This window comes from Megalobrama amblycephala, linkage group LG3 (genome assembly GCF_018812025.1).
Source record: "Megalobrama amblycephala isolate DHTTF-2021 linkage group LG3, ASM1881202v1, whole genome shotgun sequence".
NCBI lineage: Eukaryota > Metazoa > Chordata > Actinopteri > Cypriniformes > Xenocyprididae > Megalobrama > Megalobrama amblycephala.
Window position 1 is genome coordinate 21,611,287 of NC_063046.1, and position 12,735 is coordinate 21,624,021.

The following is a 12,735-nucleotide window of genomic DNA, read 5'->3' on the forward strand; positions in this document are numbered from 1 at the left end:
ACTTCTCTTTCTTTCTTTCCGTACTTTACTTCATTGCTTTCATTCTTCATCCCATCAATCTCTCACTTTCTCTCTCTACAGGGAGCAACAGAATCCACCACAGGCTCTCAGCCTTTCTCCTCTGGGAATCTCCCCATCTTTGACTCTTTTGAAGTGATGAGTTAACCCTCCTAATGATGCTTAATGTAGCCACGTGCACGTGTGTATCTGTGTCTGCCCCACATGTAAATGTAAGCACCTCACATTTGCCCTCCCACAAGCTATGAACAAAGCACTGCTCCAAAATTCATTCTCCAAACAACAGACACCCTCTGCGCCTTAGCTAAGAGTTACACCGACAACACAACACCAGAACAGCAACCAGAACCTCCGCTATGTCTCTGCACTGAATTTAAAGTTGCCTGGTTTGATCTGGAGCAACATTTGGTCAATTTAATGCATTCTTGCTGAATAAAAGTATCAATTTCTTTCAAAAATGTGTAATATATATATATATATATATATATATATATATATATATATATATATATAATATAGAAATAGCTAGTTTCCTTTTTTACATTATAGCTGAAAAAAGAAAAAAGGAAGAAAATGTAAACATTTCATTGTAACGTATAATGGAAAATATAAATATGTCTAGTAAATATGAAAATATATTTGCAAAAATAAAAATAGATTTCAGACATTCTTTCATGGTGAGGCAAGGGATATAAAGTAAATATAAGTAAAAAATCCTCACTGTTTAGCTTCTTTTTAGTTCTGAGTATTATGTTTAGTATTAATAGCATTGTAGTATTTGCATGTATTTTTAAATCTTGTTGTACCAAAAAAAAAAAAAAAATGGTGTGACCAGGTCATTTATCTGACGGACTATAAAACTGCACAGCTGACTCTCTTATTCTTCTTCATAAATACCTGTGCTGGCAATCAGTCTTTCAAATTCATTCAAACTGGCTTGAACAGGTTCATCTTTAGTTGGACTGAGATCAGACATCCAGGGTTCACTTTCACATATGGCCACCTTCAAAGAAATGCTACACTTTGTGTTGGTTCAAACCTACAATTGCTTCAGACCAAAACCGACCGCTGACAGCCTCTCAACGGTCGCCGGAGGCTACAAATGCTAGCAGCCGCTTTTGTGTCTGTCGTTCCCCCCCCCCACGCTGATTGTCTGTCTGTCCTTCTGTGTTGAAAGCCCACAGCGCCGAGAGCTTTGAGCCAACATGGAGGCCAGTTTCACGCAGAGCAGGCCTGCAACAGGCACAGAGCTGGAAACTATGCGACTGGCATTTAGAGCCAAGCTGTCTGCTGCTGTGAGGTACTGAGACTAAATGCCACCTGCATATGCTGGAGGGGAGAAAGAGAGAGAGAGGAAACAGACAGAAACAAAAAGGCTTTCAGTGACAGGTGGAGAGTCTGTCTTTCTATATATCCAGCTGAACATGGTGGTAACTATATGTTAGTTACGGTACTGGTCAGGTGCTCGTCACGGTGACCTGCAGATATAGCAATGCGGCATCTTAAATATCAAATGGGTTAAAGGTTTCTAGACATGTCTCTTACACGGCTCACTGTTAGGACCACCAATCAATTTTACCAGGGCACCTGAGAGTCCAGAACTGTTGTGACTCGATCAATAGAGGCCAGTCTGTGCTGTTTGCTCTGTAAACCCACATATGCACACCTGGTCATACAAATGAAGAGTCATATACGTGCATATACATCAGCTCAGACAATGAGAACTGTAGGGATGCAAAACATAAGAACACATAACTAAAGCATTCAGTCACATAACTTCTTGAAGCAAAGGTTTATTGATGCATATCTAGGATTTTTTTTTAATAAATATGTTGTAGTTTATGCATAGTATTTTTGCGATTTTAATTGCATCTTGGTGTTTAGAAACCCAACTATTACATGTAACATTTCTAGTACTTATACAAAACTGGTACATTCTGATCGGTTGATAAAAATACATTCATGGAAATCTGATTACTGATGTAAAACTTGAGAGCAATGGTGGATAGATTTTCAGTGAATAACAACTTAAATTTCTGTCTGTTCCTCATAAAAAGCTATCACCATATGGCTTTAGAAAAAGAAAATGACGACGCAGAGTGAAGCTACTACTGTCGCATAAAATCATGTCGTCGGAGAAGACAAAAAAAAAAGCTTTTTGTTTTAATTTTTTCTTTTTTTTTGGTAGTGTTGATCAAAAGTACATTAAGTTCTTTTTATAGGCTTCTATACCCAACCTAAACAATCAACCCAAAATAAACAATGATGATGAATTTGACTAATAGCATTTTTTCTTTTTTCACAATTTCTACAGATATCAGGATAATGTTGTTACAGTGAATTATTTTGTCCATAATCATGTAGTGAAAATCTGATTTTGTGAAAGCCCTACATGAGTGTGTTTTCTTGTGTCCATTTGAATCATCTATACACTTTAATTGTATAGAAAAAAAGTAATTTCGACATTTCCTTGTGTTTCACATAAGAAATGTCATGCGTGTTTAGAATCACATGAGGTTGAGTAAATGATGAAACTGTTATGTGAAATAGCCCTTTAATTCCACCAAAATGCAAGCTCAACACCTTTTCAGAAGACTCTGCAGGCCCAAAACAATGGGAGTGTGAGGAAAGGATCCCATCAACCTCTCCAGCAAAAAAACAAAAACTCTCCTTAAAGGGATAATTCACCCAAAAATGAAAATTATCCCATGATTTACTCACCCTCAAGCCATCCTGGGTGTATACGACTATCTTCTTTCAGACGAACACAATCAGAGATATTTAGAGATATTTAAAAAAATATCCTTGCTCCTCCAAGCTTTATAATGGTTGTTAAGGGGGGGACCACATTTTGTAGTAAAAAAAAAAATGCATCCATCCATAATAAAAGTAATCTATAAGGCTCCAGGGAGTTAAAGGATTAGTCCACTTTTAAATACACTTTTCCTGATAAATTTTCTCACCCCCATGTCATCCAAGATGTTCATGTCTTTCTTTCGTCAGTCGAAAAGAAATGAAGGTTTTTGAGGAAAACATTCCAGGATTATTCTCCTTACAGTGGATTTCAATGGCTACCAACAGATTGAAGGTCAAAATTACAGTTTCAGTGCAGCTTCAAGGGCTTTAAACGATAGCAGATGAGTAATAAGTGTCATTTTCGAAAAAAATACAACCGTTTATGCTTTATAAACAAAATATCGCCTTGAGCGTACTTTCCGCTTCCGCATTCTTCATAACGCTTACGCTGAATGTTCTACGCCTTCCCTATTCTATTTACGGAAAGAACGCGGCGCCAGTTTCGTTTTTTTCCGTAACTTATATAGGGAAGGCGTAGGACATTCAGTGTTAGCGTTATGAAGAATGCGGAAGCGGAAAGTACGTTCAATGCGATATTCTGTTTATAAAGCATAAACGGTTGTATTTTTTTCGAAAATGACCGATCGATTCGCTAGATAAGACCCTTATTCCTCATCTGGTATCGTTTAAAGCCCTTGAAGCTGCACTGAAACTGTAATTTTGACCTTCAACCTTCAAATATCCATATTTAAAACTTTATAAACTCAAATAACTAGCTTCAGTTGTACGACCGTACGCATACTGCACAAGTCGACTTGTGCGAAATGAGTAATCCCTGAAGTGATTTATGACGCAGGATATAGGAGTAGCGCAAGCTTAGATGCCTCTTGAGGTTCAAACAAATAGGGCTGGTCAACAAACTCAAGTTCCTCTTCTCTTATATCAAAATCCTCCGACATTTCTCTTTAAAAAGTATCGTTTTAGACTTCTAATTCGTGACCGGTGTTTTGTTTTTCTCTCTCCTCTGTGCTTCTGTGTTCATCATTACGTCGTGCGTAGAGTCAAAGGATACTCTTCCGCCGTAAATCAATGCATGCGGGGGTCTGCCTGAAACTAGTTATTATAGTTAAAATTTTAAATATGGATGTTTTTCTTATAAAAACCCAATGCTTTGCTTCAGAAGGCCTTTATGGATTACTTTTATTATGGATGGATGCAATTTATTTTTTTTTGGCTACAAAATGTGGTCCCCCATTCACAACCATTCTAAAGCCTGGAGCAAGGATATTTTTAAATATATCTCTGATTGTGTTCTCTGGCTGCTTACTGCAATCTCCATGCAGTCCACCACACTAAACAAGAGCTAGACACTGAGCTCTGCTAGAACAGTGTGCTGGGATAAATACACATATCAATAATAAATAATACAATACATCATTTAAGAACACACACAGGCCCTCATGGGCAGTTTCAACAAAATAGCCTCAATCAGGTCAGAGTGTTGAGGTCGGTAACCTCCAGGGAGGCTGCCGCCCCCGGGCAGGGGTGTGTATATATATATATATATATATATATATATATATATATATATATATATATATATATATATATATATATATGAAAAGTTCATATATATATATATATATATATATTTTTTTTTTTTTTTTTTTTTTTTTTTATGGTGCTGAGCAATAATCCAGGTGAGTTGGGGTTCAATAGAGACCTAAACAAGGCCGCACTGATGGTTAGGCCCTCTGAAAGAGCTATTGTTAGGGCTTTGAAAAATTAATACCAAGTATAACCTTTAAAAAACCTCAGAGCAACCTCATCTGTTATAGCCTGAGACACACATTTGGGATTTGGTGTTACGAGTACACATTTTACAATGCTTAAAAAACATTCACATACACACCTCGTTGTGAATGTCCTCAATGCACTGGAGGGTGGAAGGGAGGAGGGAACTCAGACTCTTGGTGTTCTTCTCGGGGTCGGTGTGTAAATTCTCTAATGCCTCTGAGCACCGTTTCTGTATGTAGTCCAGCGTACCTGTACAACACTGAAGGAACACGATAGATAATAGTGTGGTATTTACATTCAAGGCAGAAATTGGCTGATATTGGTTGAGGACATTAAAGTTGATGATGCTACATGTGCGATCAGGACAACTCGAGAGATGACGCTCACCTGTACGACTCTGTGAGTGGAGCTGAATCTAGCAGTGTCACCAGCCAGTACACAGTGCTGATGTGTCCGATTCAGATCATCTATACATATAACCACATGCCAACAGCCACACACACACAGACAACAATGAGGAGAAACATACAACATTATCATAAACTGTGGGAGGGAGCATTTGTCTTGGCCGATCAAACTCCCGAAATACTTCAAGCGAAATTGATCATTTGAACAAAATTAGGACAAAACAAAGTACGTCACACTTATATGTCAAAATGCCCATCTATTTCCAATTATCTTAACAGGCAGAGCTAGACAGCAGTCCTGACGTGTGAGGAAGATCCATTTAGATCCACTCTGACGGACAACAAAAAACTCCCTGATACTTCCTAGCTCTTCCATCCAGATAGCGAAATTCTCTGTTTTCACTGTTATTTCTATTTCTTATGCATTCCATTTTTATCATTATGTATTTGACTCTTCTTTATGTAAAGCACTTTGAATTACCATTGTGTATGAATTGTGCTAAACAAATAAAATTGCCTTGCCTTATCTTCATAAACACAGTCATTTATGTCTTAAGTGAACATAATAAAAGCTAATAAAGCTGCTGTTGCTGTCCTTGCCATTCATGTTAATCAAACTTGCTCTTAACTAACTCACTTTTGTGAAGATTATGCACTGATTTTGTACATTTTATTACTTTATACAATTTATGTTGTATTTCTATTGCTAGTGCTTGAAGTTTAGCGCTTGAGTTTTGAAGGTGAGCAACTATTCAGTACAGCCGCATATGTTTTGTATGAAAAGAGTAATAGAGGAATCATCCCAAAATGCTCGAATTTATAAAGAAAATCCTGCCTTGCCTATTAAGAAGGATGTAGGAAGGAAGGACACTTGCTGAATAATCCTGATAATTTTTTAATCAGACTACTCATTTTGTTCAATTAGAAGATGCAGTGTTTCTGTTTGTTTTTGTCCTCAGTCACATATTGGACAATGTTTAATTACACCTTATGGGTTGTAATTATGTTCAGTTTGACATTAAGTCGTGTAGGCTTTTTAATATGCCAGAGTATCTTAATATAGATAGTGTTTTGTATAAGCCCTGGCTATTAAAATATCGATTGTAAAATTAATTTATGTTGTGATAATTTATTTGATTCTCAATTAAAACAATCTATATCATTACTATAAATAATAATGTTTGTGCTCCTTCACAGCTCATTTTAAAGGAACGCCTCCCAAAACTCGTGCACGAGTATTGGAACACGAGTGTTTACCACCGGCATTCGCTGTGTCATGTTTGTGGATTCATTATGTCGGACTCACCCCAGGTAACTCATAATCTGCAGTTGTTACTCCTGTCTCCTGACAAAAACATTGCATGCGGTGCCTGTGGAGTGTGGCAAGTTACTGGAGCACGCAGCCACGCACGTCTCTCACAAGGAACGTCATGGCAGTGATTGACAAGCCAGAGGGCCAATCGTTTACGCGATGATCGCGTAAACGATTGGCTGATGTTTTTAAGGCCCTACCTCGTGCACAGATGATATATATTAATATTATTCCATTCAGTGCACCTAATAAATAGTCTTTTATCAGTTAGTAAAGACAGTTTCAAGTAATATTGCAAAAATTTATAAAACAAAACATCCTCTTTAGCACCTTTAAATAAAGCTAGAATGATTGGGAGCGGTATCAGCCAATCATGATGACAAAAAATAGGTAATCAATATCACCTGCAAAAAATTGGAGCATCCCTAGCTGCTTTATAGTAGAAACTGGTTATAGTAAAATGTTTTTTCCATGTTTAATACTGTTTAAAACTTCTGTTTTCTCACCACTGCAAAGAACAAACAAGAACTTCGCTGTGAGTATATAGAGGCCTTTATTCAGAGTTTATACATATCCAAAGAATGTAAATATACCAAGATTGATGCCTACAGGGTGGCTTTAGTAATACAAGTCCCGCCTTCCAAAAAAAGAGCCATATGGCAAATAAATAAATAAAATTCAATGAAACTGCCTTTAGAGACACGCACTTAGGGCTGCACACTACCAACCTAAATATATGTTGTTGTTTTTTAACACTATTTGAGCATAAGAAACAACATTTATAAAACAGTTTTTGAGAAATCATTATTTCCCTATTTAAATAGATAAGAGTTGGTCTTGCATGCCCAAATTAGCTGAGGAGGCATTGCAAATATGTCAGACAAGCGACTTTCCTTGAAAGGGACTCCGATATGCCCTACTGAAATCAATGGATTCACCACATTCTCCAAACGTACAGCAGCATAAACTAGAGTGAGCACAACAGTAACGTCTGTTTCATTTCCTCTGTACGCTATTATTCTTTCCTGTCACATTACATTGTCTTTAAAACACTTGCTATCTAATAACACTCGGCATCTCTCAACCTGGTCTCTGTCACATCCTCAATGTGAATCACGGGCCGTACCAAATTGCTCTAATAAATATTTATCATTATTCTCTCGTCGTCAGGTGGCTGCTGCACTCGGGTTGAAAGTGGGCTTTTAAATCTATTGGGTCAAAACCTCTCCCTAGGTCTGTCCTGTCCCTGGAGCATTGAGCGCAAGAAATCTTATTAGCAGCTGGGCCCGGTGTCGGTCCAACAAATAGCTCCTACTACCATCCCCAAATTCCATTTTTGAGAATCCACTGATTAGATTTGCACACAGAAGTCTCAGGCATCAGCGGGTGGAGGGGAAGAGCTGTGACAGTGTTAGAGACTGATGGGAATGTGGAGTTGAATATCTGCAAGTTATTTACTGTATGTCATCTTTCGTCTCTACTTTCCTTCTTTTCTATTTCCTTCCTTCCTTCTTCCTTTTTTTCCCTTTTCCTTTCCTTAGCCTTTTTTTGTTTGTTTGTTTTTTTACTTTTTTTACCTTTCTTCCATCCCTTCAATTCCTTTTCCTTCCTTTTTACTTTCCTAATAATTCCTTTACCTTCCTTCCTTTCTTCCCTTTAACTCATTTAACTTTTTTTGTACTTTCTAAAACCTTCCTTTTTCTTTTATTTCCTTTCTTCTTTCTTCTTTTGCCTTCTATCCTTGCTATTTTACTTACTTCCTATTTTAATTTTTTTTTTTTGAAAAATCACCTGACATTAGAAGTGGGTTGCTACACTACAGCTTCTTCCATTCTTCTTTTCTCTTCATTCACCTTTTTTCACCTTCTTTTTCTTCATTCTTGCCTTTCCTATGTTTACTTCTATTACTTCCTTTCCTCCTTTCTTTAATTTTCCTTTGAAAAAACACCTGTTGTGAACTTGTGGACCTTCCTTCCCTTCCCTTCCTTTTCCATTTGACTCATTTTTCTGTGAGATATACAGTGGGTACGGAAAGTATTCAGACCCTCTTAAATTTTTCACTCTTTGTTATATTGCAGTCATTTGCTAAAATCTTTTAAGTTATTTTTTTTTTCCTCATTAATGTACACACAGCACCTCATATTGACAGAAAAACACAGAATTGTTGACATTTTTGCAGATTTATTAAAAAAGAAAAACTGAAATATCACATGGTCTTAAGTATTCAGACCCTTTGCTGTGACACTCATATATTTAACTCAGGTGCTGTCCATTTCTTCTGATCATCATTGAGATGGTTCTACACCTTCATTTGAGTCCAGCTGTGTTTGTTTATACTGATTGGACTTGATCAGGAAGGCCACACACCTGTCTATATAAGACCTTACAGCTCACAGTGCATGTCAGAGCAAATGAGAATCATGAGGTCAAAGGAACTGCCTGAAGAGCTCAGAGACAGAATTGTGGCAAGGCACAGATCTGGCCAAGGTTATAAAAAAAAAAAATCTGCTGCACTTAAGGTTCCTAAGAGCACAGTGGCCTCCATAATCCTTAAATGGAAGATGTTTGGGACGACCAGAACCCTTCCTAGAGCTATCGGGGCAGAAGAGCCTTGGTGAGAGAGGTAAAGAAGAACCCAAAGATCATTGTGGCTGAGCTCCAGAGATGCAGTCGGGAGAGGGAAGAAAGTTGTAGAAAGTCAACCATCACTGCAGCCCTCCACCAGTCGGGGCTTTATGGCAGAGTGGCCCGACGGAAGCCTCTCCTCAGTGCAAGACACATGAAAGCCCGCATGGAGTTTGCCAAGATGGTGAGAAATAAGATTCTCTGGTCTGATGAGACCAAGATAGAATTTTTTGGCCTTAATTCTAAGCAGTGTGTGGAGAAAACCAGGCACTGCTCATCACCTGTCCAATACAGTCCCAACAGTGAAGCATGGTGGTGGCAGCATCATGCTGTGGGGGTGTTTTTCAGCTGCAGGGACAGGACGACTGGTTGCAATCGAGGGAAAGATGAATGTGGCCAAGTACAGGGATATCATGGCCCTGACTTAAACCCAATTGAGCATCTCTGGAGAGACCTAAAAATGGCTGTCCACCAACGTTTACCATCCAACCTGACAGAACTGGAGAGGATCTGCAAGGAGGAATGGCAAAGGATCCCCAAATCCAGGTGTGAAAAACTTGTTGCGTCTTTCCCAAAAAGACTCATGGCTGTATTAGATCAAAAGGGTGCTTCTACTAAATACTGAGCAAAGGGTCTGAATACTTAGGACCATGTGATATTTCAGTTTTTCTTTTTTAATAAATCTGCAAAAATGTCAACAATTCTGTGTTTTTCTGTCAATACAGGGTGCTGTGTGTACATTAATGAGGAAAAAAAAATAACTTAAATGATTTTAGCAAATGGCTGCAATATAACAAAGAGTGAAAAATGTAAGGGGGTCTGAATACTTTCCGTACCCACTGTAGGTTGCGACACTACAGTACCCAAATAGGCTTAATCTTATTAAAGTGCTTTTCTTCACATCTCAGAGAATAGATGCTTGCTGAAAATCCGAACACATTAAAAAAAAATCCAGCACTGCCATCTAGACTTCATATGACTTTAAAAGTAGCTTCCTACAAATTCAACAGTAAAAAAAAAAAATCTAATTCAGCCAGAAGACATAGTATCATTAACAGTTCATAAGGCAGTTTCCCAGTCACACTTTCACCCTTGTCCTGTGCCCAGAAAACCCATTATGACCCATTATGTTTATATTGCTTTAGCTTTACACTTAAAGTCACTTCACAGGACCGAGAGCCCCATTAGGTAGGTATAAATAACTCTAAGCTTAGAGAAGCCAGCAACAAAGAGGCATGACCACTGGAAAGCCCTTCCAAATAGATGAAAATGTCCAAACAGGAATGATAAATGTGTAAAATGGAGAGGAAGCATTAGTCATGCTTGTACACAGAAATCGGGAAATAGTGTCCTAATCAAGGTCATCAGACACACTTTATGGGATATTTAGAGACGGTTTGTGCAAATGTGGGGTCGTAGACAGGGGGCATCTGTTGTAGCCATCAGTAATATAAGTTTTGATTTACTGATTCTATCTCTGTCAAAGTCCTGCTCTCAGACAGGGGTCACAGAGATTCATAACATAGCATTTGGTTTTCTTAAACTCTCTGATACACTTGATAAAAGAAACATGTGGAAGCAAAATCCTAGAGAAACAGACACACACATGTATATAAAGGGATGTTGATGTGCACATCCTCTGGGAAATATAATTCCTGGTCTAATGCATTTCAACATGACCGAGACGGTACAATCCTCTTTACACGTGTACTTGAGTCTACTGTTTCTGGACACAGATGAATGTGATTGTGTACCTGTCATATAGTAGCAGTCTCCAGACTGGAGAGGCAAAGCGAGACCTGGTGTGTGAATGTCCCAGGCCACCTTCAGGCCAACACGCCAACACACCTTCTCTTTCTCCGCTTCCTCCTTCACCGAACCTTCTCCTTCTTCCTTCAGTTCTTCTTTACTTGTTCCTTCACCCTCTGTCTCCGGTTCTTTTTCTTTACTCTTTTCCTCACTTTCTTTCTCAGTCACCCCTGTAAACACAGATGTAGTTTGACACTTATAACAGATATGTAACTATATTATTTATTTTTTTATAGCCAATGACCATTAAATTGACAATATTAAAAGGTTAGTTCACCCAAAAAAAATGAAAATTATGTCATTAATTACTCACCCACATGCACTTCCACACCCGTAAGATCTTCTTAAGAACACAAATTAAGATATTTTTGATGAAATCCGAGAGGTTTATGACTCGTCCATAGACAGCAATTTAACCACCACTTTCAAGGTCCAGAAAGGTACTGAAGACATTGTTAAAACAGTCGATGTGACTACAGTGGTTCAACATTAAAATTATGAAGCGACAAAAATACTTTTTGTCCGCAAAATCAAAACAAAAATAATGACTTTTTTTCCACAAAATCTTCTCTTATGTTCATTCTCATACACTGTTTAAGTTCAGAGCTTCCAGGTTCTACATCCGAATGCCGGCTCAGAATTGGTCACATGAGCAGCACGCCACGTGAACAGCACGACACAGGCATGTGATGCTGATGCAGGAGCCAGCCAATAATGAGTCGGCATTCTGACGTAGAACCTGGAAGCGCTGAACGCATGCGCATGAGAATATTTTTGTTTTGTTTTGCTCACAAAAAGTATTCTCGTCGTTTCATAAAATGAAGGTTGAACCACTGCAGTCACGTCGACTATTTTAACAATGTCTTTAATACCTTTCTGAACCTTGAAAGTGGTGGTTAAATTGCTGCCTATGTGTGGATCAGATACCCTCGGATTTCATCAAAAATATCTTAATTTGTGTTCTGAAGATGAACGAAGGCCTTACAGGTGTGGAACGACATGAGGGTGAGTAATTAACGACAAAATTTTCATTTTTGGGTCAACTAACCCTTTAAAATTATATTTTATTTAATTTTAATTTGTGACCACTGTATTAACAACTAGATGTTCAGTTTAAGTTTAAAAAAAGTTTTTTAAACTTTTAAGTTTTTTTTTTTTTTTTTTTTTTTTTTAAAAAGTCTTATCCTGACCAAGGCAGCATTTATTTGCTTAAAATGCATAACAATGAAATATACAATGAAAAATGATTACTATTTAAAATAATTTCTATTGTAATATGTTTTAAAATGTAGGCCAATTTATTCCCGTGAACGCAAAGCTGAATTGTCAACAGTCTACAGTCTTCAGTGTCACACGATCCTTCAGAAATCATTTTAATATGCTGATCTGGTGCAAGAAACAGTTTGTATTTAGTAATGTTGAAAACAGTTTTTGCTCCTTAATATATCTGTGGAAATAGTAATACACAAAGTTTGTCGAAAAAAAAAAAATAAAATATATATATATATATATATATATATACTTTTACTCCCTTAGCAAGGACACATTAAATTGATCAAAAGTGACAGTAAAGACATTTATAATGTTCTAAAATATTTTTATTTCAAATTAATGTTCTTCTTTTGAATTTTCTATTCATCAAAGAAAACAGTACTGCAATAGAATTTACAGCATTGTAATAATATTTCACAATATTACTGTTTTTACTGTGTTTTTGATCAAATAAATGCAGCCTTGTTGTGCACAGGAGACTTCTTTCAACAATAAAAAAAAAAATCCCTATTCCAAATGTTTGGCCTGTAGTGTATGTTGTTCAACTTCCACTAAAGATCTGTTAACCAAAAAAATAAAAAAATAAATAAATAAATACAGAGCCAAAAAGAAATAAAGAATAAAAGTGTAACTGATGAGAGAGAAAAAAATAAAGAGGGCAGGCTGACACCTATCAGTAAAATCAATACTAAAGCACTC

The 12,735-nt window shown here is 37.3% G+C and overlaps 1 protein-coding gene across 7 annotated transcripts in view; it reads right to left on the reverse strand.

Moving 5' to 3' along the window:
• The window catches only part of fto (FTO alpha-ketoglutarate dependent dioxygenase), a 160,106-nt gene that overhangs the window by 113,693 nt on the left and 33,678 nt on the right, over positions 1-12,735 (reverse strand). For all 7 annotated transcript variants that reach the window (XR_007184138.1, XR_007184137.1, XM_048184626.1 and 4 more), the window contains exons 4-6: positions 10,710-10,934; positions 4,999-5,078; positions 4,727-4,870 (exon numbers count right to left, since the gene is read on the reverse strand). Coding sequence is in view for 5 of the 7 variants with exons in the window: in XM_048184626.1 (XP_048040583.1) it covers positions 4,727-4,870; positions 4,999-5,078; positions 10,710-10,934 (449 nt within the window). In the remaining 2 variants the exon portion in view is untranslated. The remainder of the gene's footprint in view (positions 1-4,726; positions 4,871-4,998; positions 5,079-10,709; positions 10,935-12,735) is intronic.